The 24,085-nt window shown below is 38.7% G+C and overlaps 1 protein-coding gene across 1 annotated transcript in view; it reads right to left on the bottom strand.

Moving 5' to 3' along the window:
* Positions 1 to 24,085, bottom strand: part of LOC149300413 (inactive N-acetylated-alpha-linked acidic dipeptidase-like protein 2) — a 294,282-nt gene that overhangs the window by 94,493 nt on the left and 175,704 nt on the right. The window contains exons 7-8 of the mRNA XM_089485337.1: positions 3,930 to 4,070; positions 1,762 to 1,854 (exon numbers count right to left, since the gene is read on the bottom strand). Of these exons, the coding sequence (XP_089341463.1) occupies positions 1,762 to 1,854; positions 3,930 to 4,070 (234 nt within the window). The remainder of the gene's footprint in view (positions 1 to 1,761; positions 1,855 to 3,929; positions 4,071 to 24,085) is intronic.

Raw genomic sequence — 24,085 nt, 5'->3', positions numbered from 1 at the left:
TCGTAGTTCACAACTAGCCTTCGCATCATCACAGGAGTCCAGCAGCATATACAGCCCCCTTAATTCTAGACTATCTTTGGACATTGAGTCATTAGCCCTGATTTAGGATGTAGCTTCATATCCTTAACTAGGAACGTAGGGATATCCTCTGTGGTTCCAGATTCTATAAATTCATTCAAAGACTCCAGATACAACAAATTCATCCTTGATGATTTCAATGGAAAACTCTGGTTCCTGTGGATTCTGCTTGTCGAGTGAGGATAATCCAGCATTCCGAAGCCATCCCACTCTGTCCACCATCTGGCCTGCCTGCAGTATCTCTTAAAGTGACCAGCACACCAATGTCAGTGGGAGAACCCTTGTGAGGCTTGGGACACTATATAAGATGCTGACACCTCACTAAGGTGCTCAGTTGTCTCAGTTGTCTCTAATGCTAGTCACTGCAACTAAGTCTGTTATTCCAGTAGTTTTCCCCTAACCTGTATATATGGTTTTTGACCAGGTTACCATATTTGGACAACTTCTTCTGTGTTATGCTCGGGCACCTGTCCATTATATGGTTAACCCGTTGCTGACCTCGACTTGTTACACAACCATGCACTTGATACCTATCCACCCATTGCTGATCTAGGGGTGTTCGACCACGGATCTGATACCTGTTAACCCGTTGCAGACCTCATCCTGCTATAGACTACCTATTGCGTTCCTGTTACCATGTGGCAACCCTTGCCCTGTTCTCCTCCTGCTCCCTGGGAGTCATTTTGTTCTGGCAACTATTACAACCAGGGGTTGAAGTTCAACTATTTCAGGTAGGCCCCAGTATTTCTTTTAGCTGGCCAGCAGAAACAATCCTCGTGTTAGGCAACAATCACATTCTTGTTGCCCCAGCAGCATGTTAAACAACATTTAAATAAAACAATATAACCAGCACTCAGTAAATTGATGTTTTTATTCCACCATGTGGAAAAGTTTAGATCCAACTACAGGATCTTTTTCAAGCTATAAACAGTTGTGTACAAACAGTGCAGTTATATAACAAAACACAAGACAGTCAAGATCGTAAACCATTAGCAGTTAAAGTAACATACATACTTCTACATATAACAACCACAATTATGATATATAATAAATTCAGACTGTCATTTGTTCAGGGTGTGAGCCTTAGCTAATCAATAACAATTAAAGTAACATACACACTTATAAATATAACAACCACAATAATGATAATAAACTCAGATTCCCATTTCAGATTCCCATCACGCTCTGGGCAAATGGGAATCTAAATTATAGCCCTACATTGTATATATACTAATATGCTCATTAAACCTACATACTGTTTTTTTTTTGGTTTTTTTTTATTAGCAAAAGACAACAGATACCAACGCAGGGAAACAACCTCTGTGTTGGACAGTTAAAAAAAACCAAAAAACAAAGTTATATACAATTTATCAAGAACCATAGCAAGTGGTGAAAAACGAAGTTAATGAAAATCATTCAGTTAATCTTCACCATATCAGTTATATAACCAACGGACCAGACACAGAAAATAAGTAGTGGAACCAATAGAAATTTTGGCGGGATGGAGCTGGGGCAGGGGCGAGAATTATTTATAAGTACCAGAAATGAGAAGGGATTTTAGTCCATTTAAGAACGTAGTCTATTGATTAAACCTACATACTGTTTTTAATCATTCTCATGCTTGTCATGCAATGTTCAAGAAATATATATCTTCATATTAGAGAAGTATAAATGCCAACTTGCCTGGGAGAACTGCTCCTCTCAAGAATCCAAATACATTTGTTATGTCCTTGTATGTGGGTGCCGACTGAATCTTAAGATGGACTTTACTGTATTCTTTTACAAAATGGATACAAAATGGAAAAAATTGAAAAAATTAAAGGAAATTAATGCATACTAAATCCCAAAATGGTTATTGATAAAGCTTACAATAATCACGTTCAAGTACAGAAAATAATTAGTCATGGACATGATAATGTACTAATAATTAGAAATCCGTTTCATTTAAATAATGTTAGGTGACAATATTTAAAATAGAAACAAGTGTGTTCATGTTCAAATCAAATTCCCTGAAATGTCGACAAATATGGTCAGAATTACATTTTCCTTTGGTATCATGTGCTAAAGGCAAATATAAAAATCCATTGAAATACATTTCCATTAAATCGATTTTGTTGCAATAATCAGTACTTTGTGATAAACAATTTATTGTTCGTCACTTAGTACATTGCACTGCATACGTGTTGAGGCACATTATATACTCATCCTCTGCGGCTTATGTGTAACAGTTTGGATTCTTGAGATCACATTCCAAGATCCCTTAATATCTAATATTTGTGCTGTGATGCTTTAAAGCATGTTTATGCATGTTTTATGTGTGTACATGTTCCTGAGCATGTTTACCAGACTCATTCAATTTCGAACAGAATGAAGGCCCAGTCAAAGATTTAGATATCCCGCCTAGGGGTTTGGTGCAAGCAGTAACAGAGGCTGGACATGTTAATTTAGAAATTGCAAAAGCCACAGAGCCATTGAGAATGTCTTCCATTCTGAATTCATTAAAAAAATTTAAAATACATAAAAGAAACACTACAGGAATAAATATACAAATAGAAAAGCATTTTCATAATAATAAAATGCATAACAAATCAAAACTGAAAATGTGTATTTATGGAAAACAAATGCATCCAGTGTTTCAAAAATATAACAAGAAGAAATACATGAGATAAGTATTTTTTGTGTTCTTTTATTTATACAGAATCAAAACCATCCATCAACTTATATTTAATTTACAATGTTTCACTCTAATTCTTGTCTGCTCACATCATTACTCTGTTGATTTGTTGTTTTCTTTTAAAAATAAAGTATTTTTTTTATCTAGAGAATGAATGCCCGAGGGCTCAGAGCTAGAAACATTACAGATGTTTTCTTAACACAAAGCCTGGATGAAATTAAAGAGTACAAAATAGACCTCTGCTGAGGGGAAGAAAACATAATGTATATGCTGGAGGCATATGCTGAAACTGCCTATGGCTTCAATTCTAGTAGTGGTAGCCAAGACAATTCAATCATAGTTGTCCAACAATGTTAATAAAGTCATTCCACCACTTTCAGCCTAGGAGGATACATATATATATCTATATCTATCTATATCTATATCTATATATATATATAGAGAGAGAGAGAGAGAGAGAGAGAGAGAGAATGCACTCTTGTTGTGTAGTAAGTTTACAGAATCATCTGAAACTATTGGCAACTATGTTTATTATGAAAAAAAGTTTTGCACAATGTATAGTGTGTTACTTAAAATTAAACTTGTGCATTCAGATTCATAAGAAATGCAAACTTACAGACAAATTCAGTGATTCTTACAAAGCCACAAAAATCAGGTCAGACCCCCCATAAAATGCATTCTTCCAAAATAAAAATAAAGCACTTAGCTGACACAGAAGAAGCCCTGCTTCTGCATATGCCCTCCTGCATAGTTCGCCTTTTGTTGTTTGAAGAGCTAATCGGTGGCAGGAAATAATGGGAGACCTTTCCACAAAAAGGCTGAAACTGACTGGAGGTGAGTATGACATTTGCAAGGAAATGTATGCAGAACATGGAGCATGGGAATGGGGGCAAAGACATATGAGAGGTTCTGCAGAATCCCTCCATGCATTTGCAAATGGGACAAAACGAAAAACTTAGGAGACCATGCAGCACTGCACAAATGTGCATATGATGGCTGGAGTGTCCCTTTAAGTATTAGACACAATGTAACATTACAACAGAATGGTCCTTAGAAGCATTGTTTTCACAAGGGCAAAAAATGCCATGTTATACAAAAGCGTTACAGTGCTGTGTTAAACCAAAAATAAGGAAAACTGCTTCTTAACTTAAAGTTAGTACAACATTTAAATTATTACCTGTTTCTGGTAGCATAAGTGGAACACACTTTGTTTGGCTTGTAGAGTCAGCTATTCTAAAAACCTTTTGTAAAAGCGATACAGCCACAGGTTGTACCAACAGTGAAGAGAAATTCTGTGTCAATGGCCAGTAATATTTATCTAAATGAAAGAAAAAAATAAAATTGGTTAGTTTAGAACACCAATTGTTCAATGAAAAAAAAATAGTAATACAAACATGTTTTCCCTCAAACGGGTGGTCCCGTGTCGTCGGTAGGAGTTCCCTATTTAAAGGGAAAATAGGCAGGGAGCGGGGCGTGTCAAGACCCCCCCTCCTGCGACTCGGAGGATTTGAGTCTTGACCCGGAGAACCGGTGCTTTACCAGGGAATCCCAGGTATGGTTGTAGGAGATCAGAGGAAGAAGCTGGATAGTGTGGTAGGTATTTAAGAACGTTTCTCTAGTAGCTGAAGAATAATTATCGATCAAGTTAAGTATCAATACATAATGGAAAGAGGTTTTTATTATAAAACCTGGATAAATTTCAATATAACTATTGGTAAAACTATAATATACAATATCTGTTAAAAAAAATGGAAAATAAATTAACTTGGATTCATTTATATGTGAAACACTTAACTTTGAATAAAACCAATAAATATTAAAAAGAGAAAGTTTCTGAGAACATTCATGTCTTTAAAATGTCAAGCTTTATATGGTGTGTCTTTTAGCTAGAACAGGGCTTTGAATATACAATTATCAAAAACAGGTGCTGCCTGTTTTTTAAGTAATATTGTTTGCTATAGTGGGATGTTTGTAATAGAATATTATACAAACACAAATAGGCCTTAATTGAACTACTTAATAAACACTTTAATGTTGGAAATACAATATCATTTGGTGTGCATGGAGAATTACTAATCACTGCCGAAACTACACTTATTTATATAAGCATAAAAGCCATGGATAAAATTATAATACTAATGACATTTTTAATTGGGTAAGACCTGCATAATAGCAATATCAAAACCAGCTATTATGCTCACAATTTGTCATTTCAGTAATATATTTTCAATTATTTTTCTATGTTAACAATCTCATATAAAACCCCAAATGTGACAAATAAGTTATTTCCACTAAAGTATTAACTTTAATATCATGTTTTAGTCAACAGAATTAAAATCTATGTGCTAATTAGAGACATACTGTTGCATTATTAAAACCTGTTGCCTAAAGCATGACACATCTCCCTTTCAAAGCTTTTCAAGCATTAAAAAGCATGTCTCTGTCTCTTTGTACAATTCCCTTGATCATAATGCCCATTTAATGTACTGTAAAAATATTGTCAGTCTCATTTTCCTCTATTTAAATGAAATTTAAAGTAGCAGATTTGTTTTTTTCTTCCGAATGCAAAGCTGTCTACACAAGTAGAAGTCAAAACATCTCTGAAGTAAGATGGTTTGTAAAGAATGTAATAGTGCATGTGGCCATCATTAAATGGTCTTTCTTTTCTCTCCTCTCTCCCTCACCCCACTTTTATTTTTCTCTTTTTTTCCTCTTTCTTCTCTCCGTCTCCCTTATTTATTACTTAACCCCTTTTCCCCCCTTTTTCCCCACAACATTATCTGGCAGCTTCCCAAGACATTTTAACACTATCCAACAGAGGATAGTTTGAGTGATCACAGCTGGAGAATTGTATTAGTTGCATATTGGGGTCAATAAGTCTCCACGTTTACAACACACTTCACCGAAAAAGTAGGCTCCTTCAAAGTGAGAAGGCTTACTATTTTGGGCCTTAGGCCTTAAAGAAGACTCTATTTCTGTAAATTGATTAATTACTTAATTACAGCTATATTTATGTTCACGCAGTGATTATGGTACAAAAAAACTCTTATCACTATATACTGTGTCAGACATTGACTGTGGTACAACACCCATTACTTTATGCTGAGCTGGCACTGACTGTGGCACATTATAATTCCCATCAGTATATACTGAGCAAATATTGATGGTGGTACACCATAACTCCCATCACTTTATTCTGAGCCATGCACTGATTGTGATATAGCATAATTACTTTTACAATATACTGAGCCAGACAGTGACTTTGATACACCTTAACTCCGATAACTATATATTAAACCAGCATTGATGGTGGCACAACATAACTCCAATCACTTTATACTGAGCCCCGGCATTGATGATGCTAAGTGTCACTGTCACGTCCTCGGGCCGCGGGCGGGGGTCTGCTCGCAGATCACGGGGACCCGATACTTCTCTCTCCGGACCCGTGGTCAGCGAGCGGACTACCGCTCGCGGCGCACGGGCACCCGAGGGACGTACACGTTCTCTCCGTGCCGGCGGCGAACAGACCGACCGCCGACACGGGAGAAGGAGGGTCGGATCCGGGAACTCCTCGACGAGCAGATCTAAGGCTGCCCGTCTATGCAGGAGTTCCCAGAGGGGTTCCCTTACCTGCTGTCCGGCCGCCGGTCCGTCCACTAGGGGCGCAGCTACTCCTTCTGGCTGGCGCCGTGGACGTGATGGACGTCTGGAGGCGTGGCCTTGACTCTGCTCGGGGCGGGATCTTCTGTTTGGCGCCAGATTTAAAATCCTTGCTGTCCTTTCACAGGCACCCTGTTGTGGTCTTCGCCTGTGACTCTGAGTTTTGCTGCTGATCTTTGTTTTTGGACCCTTGCCTGCTTGACCTCCCTTTTGCCTTTGTGATTTTGTACCTCTGCTTACCTGCTCCTGTGTACCGACCCGGCTTGTCTGCTAACCTGCTCCTGTGTACCGACCCGGCCTTGTCTGCTAACCTGCTCCTGTGTACCGACCCGGCTTGTCTGCTAACCTGCTCCTGTGTACCGACCCGGCTTGTCTGCTAACCTGCTCCTGTGTACCGACCCGGCCTTGTCTGCTAACCTGCTCCTGTGTACCGACCCGGCTTGCCTGCTAACCTGCTCCTGTGTACCGACCCGGCCTTGTCTGCTAACCTGCTCCTGTGTACCGACCCGGCCTTGTCTGCTAACCTGCTCCTGTGTACCGACCCGGCTTGTCTGCTAACCTGCTCCTGTGTACCGTCCTGGCTTGTCTGACATCCTCACCTGTACCTGTTTGCCATACTCAGTACTTACCTGCTACCTGTGTTCACGAAGAGTGTCTCACTGTTGGGATCATCTAAGTCCTGGATTACCACTGTTGGGGCTTCTCCCTATTCAGTAGTTTTCTGGGCAGAATAACTCCTGTGGTGAGTACCTCTAGTGATACACGAGCGACACTAAGTATATAATGATGGTAGTTATGATGTACCACTGTCAATTTGTTGCTCAGTATAAAATGATATTATACTGAGCTAGACATTGACGGTGGTACAGCATAACTGCCATCACTTTATACTGAGACAAACATTAACAGTGATACAGCATAACTGCTATCATTTTATACTCAGCCAGACATTGATGGTAGAACAACATAGCTCCTATCACTATATACTGAGCCTGATATTGACCGTGGTAAAGCATAACTCCCATAACTATATAGTGAGCCAGACATTGACAGTGGTACAGCATAATTCTAATCACTATATTGCAAGGCAGACATTGACAGTGGTACACTATAACTCATATGGCTTTATACTGAGCCACTTATGGTGGTACACCATAATTCCCATCACACTCTAACTCACACATCTACTCAAGCTTTCTCACACTTTTACAATGTCTCCCTACCTTTCAGGTTTCTATTTTTCCTTTCCTGTAGATTATCTTCCTCTTCTTCATCCTCCTCCTCCCGTTCTCATCCTGCACCAGGATATGTGCACCATGATTTCCCTGGAGGAGCAGACCACCCCCTGGGTACACAACTGGCAGACATGCCCTAGACCTTTGCAGGACCTTAGCCCATGCTTGAATGTCCAGTGGGTCAGTTCTCCTCTGCCTAGAACCATTTAGAACATAAATCCAGCCCTGCATCGATTCATGAATATTACATATGCCCCAATTTGTTCTGATAGTCCCTAAACATCATGATTGAATTTCCATTGTTAGCGTATTATTAAGATGACATTGGTGATGTGCCTATTTTTTGTTTTAATTAAACAATTAAAAAGCTATTAGTTTTATGTTGAATAACTTCTTCCAGTCCAGTGAGCAAGATGCCATCAGTCTTCAGAAAACACACAGGGGGAAGCAATTTAATATATAAATGTTTAGCTCTGACATGCATTCTCTTTTTTATGGTATAGTAACACTAAAGATTTCAAAACAATGTAGCAGTCCATGGAGCCAATTAGAGAAACCAACTAATACTCCTTTATTATGCCAAATATGATTCAATAATGCAGCAGCATGGCCCTTAATTAGATGGAATAGTTTCATCTCATATCTTTAAACAAATAGCAGGAGAGGTAACATTAAAGAATGGTTAAATTAAAGTACACAGTCTTAATGTAAGAAAGTACAAAGTGTGAGGGCATAATTAATGGATAATACACCCTGAGGCACAAACAATGAAATACTCAGCTTTCATGACACCTATGAAAAGGTTTTGTTGTATTTAAAGAGTTTTTTTTTAATACTTCCAAATCAGCATGAAAGAATCCAAAGAGTTTTAGATTCAGTTGATGTTTTGACCTTGAGTGATATACAAATTATGCAGTTGCTTACCATTCTCTCATTCTTTGAGCATTAAAAAGGAGTCAAATGAAACAAATGTCTTCTTTATAGCCTTTATGTTACAAAGCCAACAGCAGTACTGACCATCACGAAGCAGATATTGTATGTAAAGAGTCAAACATTGAAGACTGAACTCCATTAAATTAGTTTTTGCAATACAGTTGAATTAATGCAATTTCCTAGCACTTTTTCCTTGAGCTTGAAGATTACATTTTTAGATTTACTAATAGGTAATTTTCCTCTAATCACCTTTAGAGTTGGATGAAAGATATTTTCCCCATGATGTAACTACAAAGATTGCATATGTTTTTGCATAACTCTTGTGGGAATGCCAATGGATGCGTAAGTAGGGTGCACTGCAGCACTGATTTCAATAAGCATGCAAACGGTCTGTTTATGTGGTATGTTCTGCTTATTATGACATCAACATCATAACATGTTTTACATGCCACCATCTCATTCTCAGATGTGATTTTATCCAAAATTTTTTAATCATATTTTTATTTGATGTGTACAAGTAATTTGGACCTCTCAAAATTTCAAGGTGTAGTTTTTCATTATCTACAATGAATCAGTTGAATTTGCACTAATCATCTGCATACCCCGCATACCCCGTTGAATCACTTAATTGTGGTTGTCTCATATTTCTTTAATTCTGTTTTTATGTAGTTTTTTTTTACCAGTCAGTCTACCTGTAACTAAGTGCAAAAGTTTTTTAGACATGTATCACAAACCATGCTTTTACATCTTTATTAACGCCAATAAGATGATTCATAGAATTTATCCCATTGTGTAAATTTACTTCTAATATGTTGTCTCCTTTCAGTAGAGATGAATGATTAGATTGTAATTTTATATAGTCGAGTATCTAAAGAGTGGTTCTTATTTTCAATATTTAATCATAATTTATATGTAATTTGCACTATTATTCTAACAATACTGACCTGTACATCTCATTGAATGGCTTGGATTTAAATTTAACATGTCTTATCTGTTTTAACCCCCTTGTGAAAAAGGCTGATTTTATTTTTTGGACCCTTCGTGACAATGGCTGTTTTTACATTTCTGCGCTGCTCGTGTTTAGCTGTAATTTTCTTCTCTCGTTTACTGAACCCACACAAGTTATATATTGGTTTTTTTCAGGACAAGAAGGGCTTTCTTTAGATGACGTTGTTTTGATTGTATCATATTATTTACGATTTTAAAAAAGTATAAAATATGGTGAACAATTTAGAAAAAAATGACTTTTTCTAACTTTTACTTGAAAAATCATTAACTCATCTATAAAAGATAATGAAAAAACCTGCTAAATAGATTCTACTATTCGTCCGGAGTTTAGAAATATCCAATGTTTTTATGTTTTTTTGCTTTTTTCTGCACATTATGGGGCAATAAGTACAGCTAGCGGTTTGCCATTTCAAAACCATGTTTTCCAAATCTGATAATTCTTCCCCCATGTGCTATTTCGGGTATCGTTGGAGCCGGACAATCATATATTTTTGAAAACTAGACATCCCAGGATACTTCAAATGCTAGTATTTTAACTCTTTCCATGCACTAATTCTGTTGCCAAACTTTCAGGTATAAATTAACAAGTCCTGGTATATGTCACTGTCCTAAAACACCCCGATATGTGTTCAGCGGCATCTCCTGAGTACAGTGATACCCCATATGAATGGGTGTGCCTGGCTGTTTGGGGGCCAAAGGGCCACATTTGTGGCATGCGCATGTTTCAATGTTGCACTTTGGTATTAGGTGATCCACTTCCCATGCCTTATTTGGTACATCTTTGAGCCCTATAAAACCATATATTTTTGAAAACTAGACACCCCAGGGCATTTTAAATGCTGGTATTTTAACTCTGCTTCACACATTTTACCACCGGTATTTTTTCAAAGTTTGCAGTAGTATTTTTTGCGTGTATTTTTCACCACACATAGTAACATAGTAACATAGTTCATAAGGCTGAAAAAAGACCAAAGTCCATCAAGTTCAACCTATATACATATTGTGTCCCTACTGTGTTGATCCAGAGGAAGGCAAAAAAACCCTTATGAAGCAGATGCCAATTGCCCCATACCAGGGGGAAAATTCCTTCCCGACTCCAAATATGGCAATCAGAATAAATCCCTGGATCAACGTTCTGTCCCTATTAATCTAATATCCATAACTTGTAATATTATTGCTTTCAAGAAACACGTCCAGGCTCCTTTTGAACTCTTTTATTGAGTTTACCATTACCACTTCCTCTGGCAGAGAGTTCCATAATCTCACCGCTCTTACTGTAAAGAACCCCCGTCTGTGCTGGTGTAGAAACCTTCTTTCCTCCAACCATAGAGGATGTCCCCTTGTTATAGATACAGTCCTGGGTATAAATAGGTCCTGGGAGTGATCTCTGTACTGTCCCCTTATATATTTATACATAGTTATTAAATCCCCCCTAAGCCGTCTTTTATCCAAACTAAATAACTGTGACATTCTGCCCTGGTTTCCTGCCTCCTGTATTGTGCATTTAGGTTTTTAGACTGTTCCTTGTTCAGCCTCTAGTGGCCGCTCTGCCTATGTTTCTGCTCTCCTCCTTTTGTTGTCACCTGGCCTCGTTACCTGCTGCCCTGCAGTATAACGGGCTGTAGCTTCCTGCAAACTGGGCCTTGGCATTGTAGTAATAGGACTGTTTTGCCCTGGTCCTGTTCCTGAATTATTCCTGGCTTCCTTTTGTACCTGATTCTGTATTGCTCCTGCCTTCGGACCTGCAAGTAGGCTTCTTGTCGTGTGCCCTGCGAGTGGGCTTCCGGTCATGTGCCCAGCCTGAGGGCTTCCAGCAGCATGTCCAGTCCTGTGCTCTGCCAGTGAGCTTCCAGTCATGTGCCCTGCCGGTGGGCTTCTATTTCAGCATCAGCCTTGCCAGTTCCAGTCCCGCACTTCTGTCTGCCGGGTGCCTGTCTACCTTGCACCATGAATCGCAGTGTACAAACAGACAACCCTATCCCTGCACCGAGGCCCCTCGCTAACCTGCTTACCCAGTGTGTGTCAATAACCCTAATTCTGATAATCTTTCTGGGTACTGTAGTCCTCCCATTCCCCTTATTACTCTGGTTGCCCGTCTTTGAACCCTCTCCAGCTCCACTATATCTCTATTGTACACTGGTGCCCAGTACTGTACACAGTACTCCACGTGTGGTCTGACCAGTGACCTGTACAGTGGTAGAATTATTTCCTTGTCGTGGGCATCTATGCCCCTTTTGATGCACCCCATGATTTTATTTGCCTTAGCAGCAGCTGCCTGACACTGGTCGCTACAGGTAAATTTACTGTTAACTAAAACTCCTAAGTCCTTTTCCATGTCAGTCGTCCCCAGTGTTTTCCCATTTAATTCATATTCCCAGCCTGGATTTTTCTTCCCCATGTGCATAACCTTACATTTATCTGTGTTGAACCTCATCTGCCACATCCCAGCCCAAGCCTCCAACCTATGCAGATCCATTTGTAATCGTGCACTGTCCACTATTGTGTTAACCACGTTACAGAGCTTAGTATCGTCTGCAAAGATTGATACTTTACTATACAATCCCTCTACAAGGTCATTAATAAATATATTAAAAAGAATAGGACCCAAAACTGACCCCTGTGGTACCCCACTAGCAACAGTAACCCACTCAGAGTATGTACCATTAATAACCACCCTCTGTTTCCTATCACTGAGGCAGTTACTTACCCACATACACACATTCTCCCCCAGCCCAAGCATTCTCATTTTATGTACCAGCCTTTTATGTGGCACCGTATCAAATGCTTTGGAAAAATCAAGATATACGACATCCAGCGATTCACCCCGATCCAGTCTTGAGCTCACCTCCTCATAAAAGCTGATCAGGTTAGTTTGACAGGACCGATCCCTTGTAAACCCATGCTGATATGGAGTCATACACTTATTTTCATTGAGATACTCCAAAATAGCATCTCTTAGGAAACCCTCAAACAGTTTACACACAACAGAAGTTAAACTAACAGGCCTATAATTCCCCGGGTCACTTTTTGTCCCCTTTTTGAATATTGGCACAACATTTGCTATGCGCCAGTCCTGGGGAACAGACCCTGTCACTATAGAGTCCTTGAATATTAGAAATAGGGGTCTGTCTATTACATTACTTAACTCCCTTAGAACGCGGGGGTGAATGCCATCTGGACCTGGTGATTTGTCTATTTTGATTTTTTTTAGGCGGCACTGCACTTCTTCCTGGGTTAGACAGGCGACATGTACTGGGGCAGTTATCTCATCCTGCTGTATATTACCTGGCATTTCATTTTCCTCTGTGAATACAGCAGAGAAGAATATATTTAATAGATTAGCTTTTTCCTGATCCCCGTCTATAACTTCTCCCTCATTACTTTTTAAGGGGCCAACGCTTTCATTTTTAACCTTTTTACTATTTATATAGTTAAAGAACATTTTGGGGTTTGTCTTACTCTCTTTGGCAATGAGTCTTTCTGTCTCCCCTTTTGCTGCTTTTATCTGATTTTTACATATTTTATTTTTTTCCCGATAGCTTTTTAGTGCTTCCTCACTGCCTTCCTGTTTTAGTAGCTTAAATGCCTTTTTTTTGCCATTTATTACCCCCTTTACATTTTTATTTATCCACATTGGTTTTCTCTTGTTCCTGACTCTTTTATTCCCGTACGGTATGTACCTTTCACAGTGAGAATTTAAGATATCCTTAAAAATCTCCCATTGAGTGTCTGTACTCTTGTTTTTGAGGACATTTTCCCAATTTACAGTGTTAAGGGCTTCTCTTAGTTGATCAAACTTTGCCTTCCTAAAGTTCATGGTTCTTGTGGCTCCTCTAAGAATTCCCTTATTGAAGGACAAGTTATAATGTATCATATTGTGATCACTATTTCCTAGATGCCCCCTGACCTGCACATTAGTTACTCTGTCAGGTCTGTTGGTTAATATTAAGTCCAGTAGGGCGCCCCCTCTGGTCGGGTCCTGTACCATTTGGGACAGATAATTATCCTTACTTATAGTCAGAAACCGGTTTCCTTTATGAGATTCACAGGTCTCTGTTTCCCAGTTTATGTCGGGATAGTTAAAGTCCCCCATAATAACCACCTCATTGTGATTTGCTGCCTTGTTTATTTGCTTTAATAATTGATCTTCTTCTGCTTCCATTATATTTGGTGGCTTATAGCAAACCCCGATCAGTATTTTATTATTTTTATGTATGAATTTACAGCTCCTGGTATATGTCGCTGTCACACGACACCCCAATATGTGTTCAGTACAGTGATACCCCATATGCATGGGTTTGTCGGGTTATTGGGAACTAAAAGGCCACATTTGGGACGTGTGCATTTTTCTAAGTGGAAATTAGACGTGCCGTCATCCTTCCCCCTGTGTTAATTGGGACGTTGTTGAACCCGGCCAATTCAATTTACCCCATCAAATCATACATTTTTTAAAAGTAGACACCCCATGGGCATTTAACATGCCAGTATTTTAACTCTCTCCATGCGAGAATTGTTTTAAGCTAAAGCGATAATTTTAGGACTTCCTCATCAGTAGGAAATTATTTTTACATTTTACTGTTTTTTTTTTACTTTTTTTTTTCCTTATTATTATTATGTTGTTTTTTTTTTTATTTATTTTAACTAATCACATTGTGATTAGAAAGTTGGGCTCCACTGACTTGCATGGAGGGTCTGGAGAGACACTCCTGAGAACTCTTTTCAACTCCATTGTTTTTTTTAAAGGACGCCACCATCTTGCAAGTGGCAAAATCACTCGCAGTGGAGGTTGTGACCGCTCTCCGGAGCAGTCACAGCACGTCCTGGGGTGGGAGTTCGGTCTGTGAGAGTGGTTTCTGATGGCAGCCTGCTCTCACATGCTCATTCATCCCCTCTCATTCACTCTGACTCATGATATCCCATCTCATTCACATTTTCTCATTGTCTCCCTACTTTCGCTGTGCCCCGTCTCATGGGGTGTTTGGTTTTCAAAAATGTATTGTTTGATAGGGCAAATTGAATGGGCCAGGTTCAAAGATCTCCCAAATAGGATATGATTGCAGACTGAACAGACCTCAAAATAATTTTAAAAAAATGTGCTTCCCGGAATTGTGGTCTTTTAGCCCCAAAACAACCCAACAAACCTACACATCTTTGGCCCTCCCCTCCTCCCTCTCTCTTTCCTATCCTATACCTTTTCTCCCTCTCCAGCCTCTCCCTCATCACCATCTCCTTCCTAACCATCCCAACTACTCCCGAAGTATCATAACGTCTATCCCGCCCGATGCTGGTCTCTTAACCTTCATTATTTTCACCCTGCCCCATGTCTGATGTATAATGTATAAAAAATACTTGTCACCATGGGACTGGAATTTCCAAGCGGAACAGAAAGCAATCATAGAGCAGCAATTGGATCTTAATTTAAGCACCCCTCAGCGTAACCAACAATTACCTACTCACAACACACACTTACTCAACAATATCTTCTTTTGCATGTTGTTTTGTTTCTCGCATGATGCAAGCTGCATCACTACTACAGTGGTGTGCTACATTACTCTTCTGACCATTAGCTTACTAGAATCTGCCACCTGAACCCCAAGCCACTTGTCGTTCCATGTTTACTTTCTGCACTTATACTTTCATGCTTGTGTTTCCATAGCTTGCTGATCAGGCTATACTTAGATCTTATCATTTATACTTGTTCATGCTTTCCAGTTTAATATTCCAATTTTTAATCTAAGTATTAGCACCCATTGAAGATATCAGCTTTTGATATGTCATACTACAATATTAGTCACTGTAATGGGTAATACATAAAGAGATCTGAAAAGATTGGAATACTTTTCTCAAATAAACTGAATAAATCTATTAAAGGTGATATTTCCTTTAAACTTAATTTTATGTAGGATACACCAAGAATGAATATGGGAGGGAACACAGAAATCATAGCATTTCAAGGTTATTTCTTTCCTTTATCTGTCTTGATATATTTACTCACTTTATATACTAAAGGAAAATAGTGAGTTATGACTGCATTAAACACAGTCTAAAATCGCCCAATGATTTTTCCAGTGTTAATTCCAATAATTCACCTGGTGAAAATTGCCCTGTATGTTTGAATGTCAAATCTATTTTGAAGTTTTTGTTAAAGTGGATCAGCAGGTTTAAATTATTAGTATGGTCAAAGAAAATTGATGCCAACCTCAATCTTTGCAGCTACTATGTTATCATTTACTACAACAAGTTTAGTGCAAAGAATAGTCAATTTCTAACTAAAATGCATTTTTGTAAAATATTGCAGAAGGACAGTGTTCTAATAGTTAAAAAAAAAAAAAATGCAATGTTAAATTACATTTTAGATTTTATTTAGGTAACTCATGACAAGAACTGAAATCTAGCTAATGTTTTTGTGTTTGTTTTTGCAAATATCATGATCACTTAAATGGTTTCTGCAAGGTGCTAGAATATGGAAACTTATCCGACAAAAACCTCCTGTTTATACTGTAGAGTGCTAAGCTATATTGTTGAGGCCAGGTGTTTCTTCACTTCTCTTGCATTATTCTGCAGTACCTCTTTGAGTACTTCCAAACAAAAAAGGATGCACCATGGCACCCCTCTCCCAGCCAGGCCCAAACCTTATCCCTCCTCCATCAAGCTTTACAGTAGACACTTTGCATTCTGCTAGGTAGCGTTTTTCCTATCATCCACCAAACTCATCAGCCTCTCAGATAGTGAAGCATGATTTATCGCCCCAGAGTCCAGTGGCAGTTTGCTTTGCATTAGTCCAGCTGATGTTTGGCATTGAACATAGTTATCTTTGCTTTGCATGCCAAAGATGATGCTAGAGAAGAAGCAGAGCTGCGAGATACAGAAGCGGTTGACAGAGATGGTAGGGAGACATTCAGACAGCGTGAGAGAGTGAATGAGAATGAGAGTGTTAGTTTTAAGGATTTACTAGCCTTTGCTGTCTCCTTCTTTTTCAGCTAAGCTTTCATGCATGCTGTAAGGATCTGTAAACCCATCTGGATTTAGACTAGTAGAGGGACATTGACAAAATTGATTGTAAAATAAAAACTTAAAAAAAAGAAATGAACCCATCTAGCATGCCATTTTTAGCTTTAAAGATTATTAATTTTTACCACAGCATGGTACTAAAAAGTCTACAAAAATATAGTTACATAATTGTGATTTGTTAAGAAGGCTTTCTAACACACAGCACAGTTTATATAAAGGTTAAACAAATGGCCTCAATTGTAATAAAAAATAATGTAGCATTTTGCATTAATATAAATGTGTATTTATAGAAAAAAATTTTATAGATTTTTTTTTTATAGAAATAAAACCATCTTCCGCGTTCTCCCGGTTTAGCTCTAGGGATGGAGAATACACTAGGATGTCATTGTGTACCTGGATGACATCCTAGTATATTCTCCATCCCTAGAGCTACACCAGGAGAACGTGGACCAAGTACTCTCCAGGTTAAGACTGAATGGACTGTACGCCAATCTGGAGAAATGTGTGTTTGAAGTCCAAACCATTTTTGGGGTATATTCTTTCTCTCACTAGCATCCAGATGGACCCCAAGAAAGTCCAGGCTATTCTCAACTGGCCACCACCTATGGATCGAAAGGGGATACAAAGATTCATAGGGTTTGCCAACTATTACCGGAAGTTCATCAGAGATTTCTCCAAGCATATGCAACCCATCATAGCACTTACATCAAAGAATACCACCTGGAACGATGCTGCATAGAGAGCGTTCGACTACCTGAAAAGCAAGTTCATACTCCAGATGCCAAACCCCCAATATCGTTATATACTAGAAGTGGATGCCTCAGACACCGCTGTAGGTGCTGTCTTGTCACAAAGACAGGAATCAGACGGTCAGCTTCATCCGGTGGCCTACTTTTCCTGCAGAAAGGAACTATTGCATAGAAGAATAGGAGCTATTGGCCATCAAACTGGCTCTAGAGGAATGGTGACATCTCCTTGAGGGCGCATTGTATCCAGTCACCATTTATACTGACCATAAGAACTTGGAGTACCTACGGTCAGCTAAACAATTGCAACCCCGATTAGCGAGTGTCACAACCACCCACACAAACGGCACTCACCGCAGAAGTTCTTCAGCCCAGTCTACCATTACCAAGAGAGAAGCCCTTGGTAGTGGACAACCAGAACTTAGATGATCCCAATAGTAAGGAGGTCTAGTGCGGGCAGGTAGATATAGGTACTGAGTATAAAGGCAAGGTGATGGAATAACTCCAGGCAAAACACACAGGCAGCTCAGAACTGAAGGGATTAATACAGAAAGGAAGGTCAGGATAGCCGGGTCGGTACACAAAGCAGGAAGTCTTACAAGCCGATGGTCAAGACACAAACCGGGTAATCAGACAAGCTGAACTGGTACACAAAAAATCGTTGCGGGGGGACTGTCAGGGTCCCTGTACGAGACCCCGATGCAGTAACTCACCTGAGTACCCGCTACCCGCGGGTACCGGATCCAGCGCCGCGTCTCCAGCCTTCTCCTCCTCTCCATCCCGAGTATTTGCTTCTGGGGGCGCGCACGCTTTCACACAACTTTATGCTTCCCCAAATGGAGGCTGCGGGGAATGTCACGCACGGAAGCGGGGCACCTTCTTCCGATAGCTTGCTATTTATGTATTTTATTCCCGTGTGCCGAACCTGGCTATTCCCTTGGACTTTGCTGACCTTCTGTACCCCTGATCTTGGCGGCTAAACGGCTCTCTCTGATTCCTGTGTACCGACCTTAGCTATTGACCCTGGACTCCGCTACCTTCTGCCTACTGGACCTTGGCTTCTAAGTGACTCTTGCTGGTTCATGTGTTCTGGACACCTCAGTACCTGCCCACCTCACCTGTGACAATAACGTATGGGAACACCAATTATTTCTCTTCGCCAATTTTCTTAGAAGCAGTAAAATATAATATATAGAACTGCTAGTTCTGTGTTAATAAGCTAAACCTATTCATGTTACGTTCACTTATAACTACAAATCCAATGGTTTTTGTTAATCTCCTCAAGTGTACATTTTGTGTCTTTCAGACAGACTCATAAGTATTTGTCATTAAACAGCACAATCACAAATTTTTGTAATTATATAGTATTCTTATTTGCAGACCTTTATTTGGTTTCCCATTTACTTTACAAAAGAATAGTGTGCATTTGATCATTAGCCAGTAGGCTAGAGAAATCAAAGATGCTAATTACCTGATTAACTGTGGAACAAGTGAGCATATGTACAATTGGCTAGTTTGTGGCTTCATCCAAACCTAAAAACTATCCCTTAATGGCCATTCAATTTGCTGAACAGTGAAAGGGTCTCATGTGAACATCCATTGAGAGCAAGGAAAAGATTTATCAAAGCTTGTGAAATGATCAAAGAAAAGGAGTTCACATTAATATTTATTAAAGGGATGCTGGGAGCCGCTTGTAATATCTGGAAGAACAGTACTTCATGCTGTTAAGAAAGTCACGCTTGAAATACCTAGAGGTGAACTACAGGATAGATATCTGATTTACCAAAGCTTTTACACAATTAAGAGACACTACTTGAAAGAAACAAATGTACTAGATGTTGCCAGGGTCCAATACAGCAATTATTCCAATTCTAAGCAAAGTGTTGTTTACCACATACACAGTCTTCCACACACTTTTTGCTATAGACTGCCTCTTGATTAGATATTAAGAAAAGAAAAAAACACTGCAAGATTTCATGTCAGCTGGATATTGAGTGGACTTGTAAAGGTTACTGACCTTGTCAGTATATATATTGTAATAGCTTTCTTAAAAGTAGAAAAAATAGTTAATGAAAGTAGTTATTTTAATCAAAAGAATACGTAGCAGAACCACTTATACATGTAGAAAAAAAAGATTTCACTAGTCTGCTCATATTGTTTAGTCATCATACATTGCAAGCTCATCATTATCACCATTATGTATTCACTTATTAAGGAGGTGATTGTTAATCAGTTGTCAAAATTTTACTTAATTATAATTGAAAAATAATGTGTACTAACACACTTGACAATCACATACATGGGGCATCCATATTAACTTTTCCCATGACCTTTGAAGAAAAGAGCTGAGAGCATACAAAGAAAGCATTTGCAACAGAAAGAACTGTAAAATAGCAAAGCTCACCCCTTAAAACATTGCCTGTACATTTTTGTTACTTGGTTATGCCTTTTACAATTCCAAGAACTGCAGACTGAAGAATATTCCCAAATAACTGCAACACAGGACTCCTACAGAAGCAGGAGCAGGAGCTTTGGGGCACACAACCTATGAAGTTTCCAGGCATGACCGTTTTAAGATAATATGTTAAAACCTCTAAGAGGTATTTTATATACATACTAAAATAACGGTGGTGGAAAACATATCTCCGGAAGGATATAGATACTTTGGAGATAATTCAGAAAATGGCTACTTACCAAGAAAGGTTAAAGGACTTTAACATACAGTATATAGCCTAGAAGAACAGGGGATATGATAAAAACATTTAAATGGGAAATCAATATAGAAACATAGAAAGGGACGGCAGATAAGAACCATTAGGACCATCCAGTCTGCCCAACCTCAGAGTACTTTCCTTAGTACCTGGCTTTATCCTTTATCTAGCTTGACCTTATGCCTATCCCATGCTTGCTTAAATGTATTTATGGTACATTTACTACTCCTGCTGGAAGACTATTCCATGCGTCCACTACCCTTTCCGTAAAGTAATATTTCCTTGTGTTGCCTTTAAACCTTTGCCCCTCTAGCTTATGACTATGTCCTCTTGTGGTGGTAGTATTTCTCCTTTTAAATAAACTATTTTCCTTTATCTTGTTGATTCCCTTTAAGTATTTAAATATCTCCCCATGTCACATCTTTCTTCCAGGCTATATATGTTAAGATCCTTTAACCTGTCCTGGTACGTTTTATCCTGTAATCCATGAACCATTTTAGTAGCCCTTCTCTGAACTTTCTCCAACATATCTATATCCTTCTGGAGATATGGTCTCCAGTACTGTACACAATACTCCAAGTGAGGTCTCACCAGTGATCTGTACAACGGCATGAGCACTCCCCTCTTTCTACTGCTAATACCTCTTGCTATACAACCAAGCATTCTGCTAGCATTACCTGCTGCTCTACTGCATTGTCTGCCTACCTTTAAATCCTCAGAAATAATTACCCCTAAAACCCTTTCCTCGCATGTTGAGGTTAGGACAGTATCAAATATTCTATACTCTGTCCTTGGGTTTTTATGCCTTAGGTGCATTACTTTGCATTTATACACATTAAATGCCAGTTGCCACAGCTCTGACCATTTTTCCAGTTTACCTAAATCATTTGCCATTTGGCTTCTCCCTCCAGGAACATCAACCCTGTTGCAAATTTTTGTGTTGTCAGCAAAAAGACATACCTTTCCATCAAGACATTCTGCAATATCACTAGGTCCAAGTACAGATCCCTGAGGTACCCCACTGAATATAGGCCATTGACTACAACCCTCTGTTTTCTGTCACTCAGCCACTCCCTAATCCATTCAACAACATTGGGACCTAAACTCAGAGATTGAAGTTATTAATAAAGTCTCAGTATCAGAGGCCTTACTGAAATCCAGATACGCAATGTCTACTGCACCACTTTGATTACTTTATTCACCCAATCATGATCTTGGCATGATCTTCCTGAGGTAAACCCATGTTGCTTTTGATCTTGAAAGGCAACATGGGTTTACCTCAGGAAGAAAAAAGAAACCCATACTGGCCCTATTATAGGCTGCAACCTTATAGTTTGGTAAACAGTATTAGGAATACATGTAGTTTTAGTCCTGCTTTTGACAGCATATGTTATAAACAAACATAAATTTGGAAAACCAATAGCCATTTTAAGGTCCCCTTTAATTCATAATACACCTTACCTATAGATATGCCACTTTGCCCCCCTGATATGCTTTATAACCCTGGTATGCTTTATGCCCCCAGATATGAAACTCTGCCCCAGATATGCCACTTTGCCCCACGATATGTCCCTCTGATTCCCTGATATGCCACTCTGCCCACCAGATATGCTTTATACCACCTGATATGCCACTCTGTCCCCCAGACTTACCAACGTATCCCCAAAATTGCTTCCTATGCTCCAGACTCCCTGGTGTCTAGTCGACAGCCGGTGGACGTCTAGGCGATGCGCATAGACAACCTCTACCTGGCACTTCCACCAGGGATTCTATGACGGAGCACCGGAAGTTCATGTCATGCTGGCGCACTGTCATAGCTCTGTCATTGGCAAGTTCTTGGGTATGTTAACGTGGGGCCTACTGATCCATTTCACAGGTAGAATATGATTGCTCAACTAACAGGATAGGTCTGGTGCCTTGGAGAGGGGGATAAATAGGCGGATACATTTATGTCCTAGTCTTATGGCCAGTCATACTGTGGCCACTGAAATTAATGTTTGCTGACAAAAAGTATCACTAATAGGTTTTAAACAGATGTACAAATGTTGATAGAATATAAGTGTTTGTGTCAAACTTAATGACTTGAACCATCTATAATGAATGATAATAATATAAAAACCAAAACAATTATATATTCTGTGAAAAATAATGTTGTTATTACATACGCTAGGCATTTATCTATAACAAAGTTGCATTTAACAAAAAAGTATTGTGTTTTCTGAAAATGATAATTCATTAAGTGGTTCGTTAAAATGTGCATGTATTCTTCAGCCTAGTATATGTGAAATGCTGAATGACATATCTTTTGCATTAAACTGAATCTAAAACACATAATTAAAAAAAAAATGGAATTGCTTATAGTATGCTTCAGGCAGACATTCTAAAAGTAATTTGGCCTCAGGTACTCACCCAAGTAATAAAAATATAAAATTGACTCATTGGCATTGTTAATAAGAGTGTTATGCTGCCATTTTGAAAATATGCCTAAAATATGCAAACATTCTAAGTCTTGTAGGAGACAATTACACGTGGCAGATTCTTTATAATGGCAATAGTGTAATACTGCTATTAAACAGCCTTCAATAAAGCATTAAAGGTAATAACCAGGTAATAAGCATTGTACTCTCCCTGTTATGCTTTAATCACACAGACCTATAATGTTCTGCACATTTCAAATGAAGCAAATAAATGCATTCACAGCATAGAATTTTTAGGTTGCAGCAAAGCATGACAACATCACTATGGGATCTTACAGAGAAAATACAATTCTATTTGGTGTTGCTTGTTTCAATCTACTGGTATTAATAACAGCGAGTCTCTGTGGAAATTCATATATATGACATATAATCTAGAAGAATAGAAAGTGATAAAAGCTTGACGATATAAGATCTCTTTAATAGTTCACAACTTCTGAAGTTTCTTTTTTTCTTTTTGTTCTCTGAGAACTTATTTTAAAACCAATCTATGAAGACACACACATTGGTAAAAATGGTAAATAGCAAATTATTTTAATAAATACTATCAATGTTTTAAATAATCAAAACATTGGTGCACTCTGCCTTTTGCTTCAAGGAGATATTTCGTACCAGAATAAGTCTGCATTTATAAGGTATACAACTAAATCCAAATTTTGTATATTAATACATATGACAAAATACTTTAGAATCAACAACATGGCTTCTTTTATATTCCCCCCGTCTAGCTTTTCCTGTAACATGTCAAGCATATGCAACCAACCAACTTGCAACAAACTACTTTTAGTTTAACATCACTAACATCTACAAATCACCAACTTCTCACAAAGATGAAAGGTGAAGCCACCATCTTGCCACAAGCTCCATTGTTAATTAAGGTTTGGACAGATTCAGTGGTGACTGTTTGTTACTTGCTTATGAGCATCACATGTTCCACTAATAGAAAAATAATAAAAAGTGGGTGCAGGGAAGGGGATGTTGTGATCATGCTTACTCTTGTATTTTGAATATCTCCCCTAGAGAATAGTATCAACCATACATTATTCATTCCTATTCAGAGGCTGATTCCAGTAGGTCTTCACACATCCTATGTTTCCTATGAAATAGGTAATACAATATTGTTTTGGTGGCTATGCACATCAATTATGGTTTGTGAGGTTTAACTTCAAGTGAGGATGTGATTAATGTAGCATTTCTTGTATCTATCTTATGTTCACTTAAGTATAAATAATGTCATTGTTCATGGCACTTATCATGCTTAAGCATAAGCATTTGGTTACTCATTATAAAAGTGAAGAATGTCCCCAAACGTCTTATTTTTAAAGTAATTGTTATGAGCATGTATACATTTGGAACATTTCACATCTATTTTTGTGTTCCTACCACACAAAAACGCCCACAAATTACAAAAAAGTTACAAAAATACAGGATAACCATTTAGCATATATTCCCCACAAAAATAGAGATTTTCCAAGCTAACAGCAGGGCAGAACATAGAAAACAAGATCTCCCAGGCTATGGGCAGGGGCTAGGACAACCGGGTACATAGGTAGGG

This window comes from Sceloporus occidentalis, unplaced genomic scaffold (genome assembly GCF_023333645.1).
Source record: "Sceloporus occidentalis isolate IW3139 unplaced genomic scaffold, rSceOcc1.0.p SCAF_25, whole genome shotgun sequence".
NCBI lineage: Eukaryota > Metazoa > Chordata > Lepidosauria > Squamata > Phrynosomatidae > Sceloporus > Sceloporus occidentalis.
This window is presented reverse-complemented; position numbering and strand designations above follow the sequence as displayed.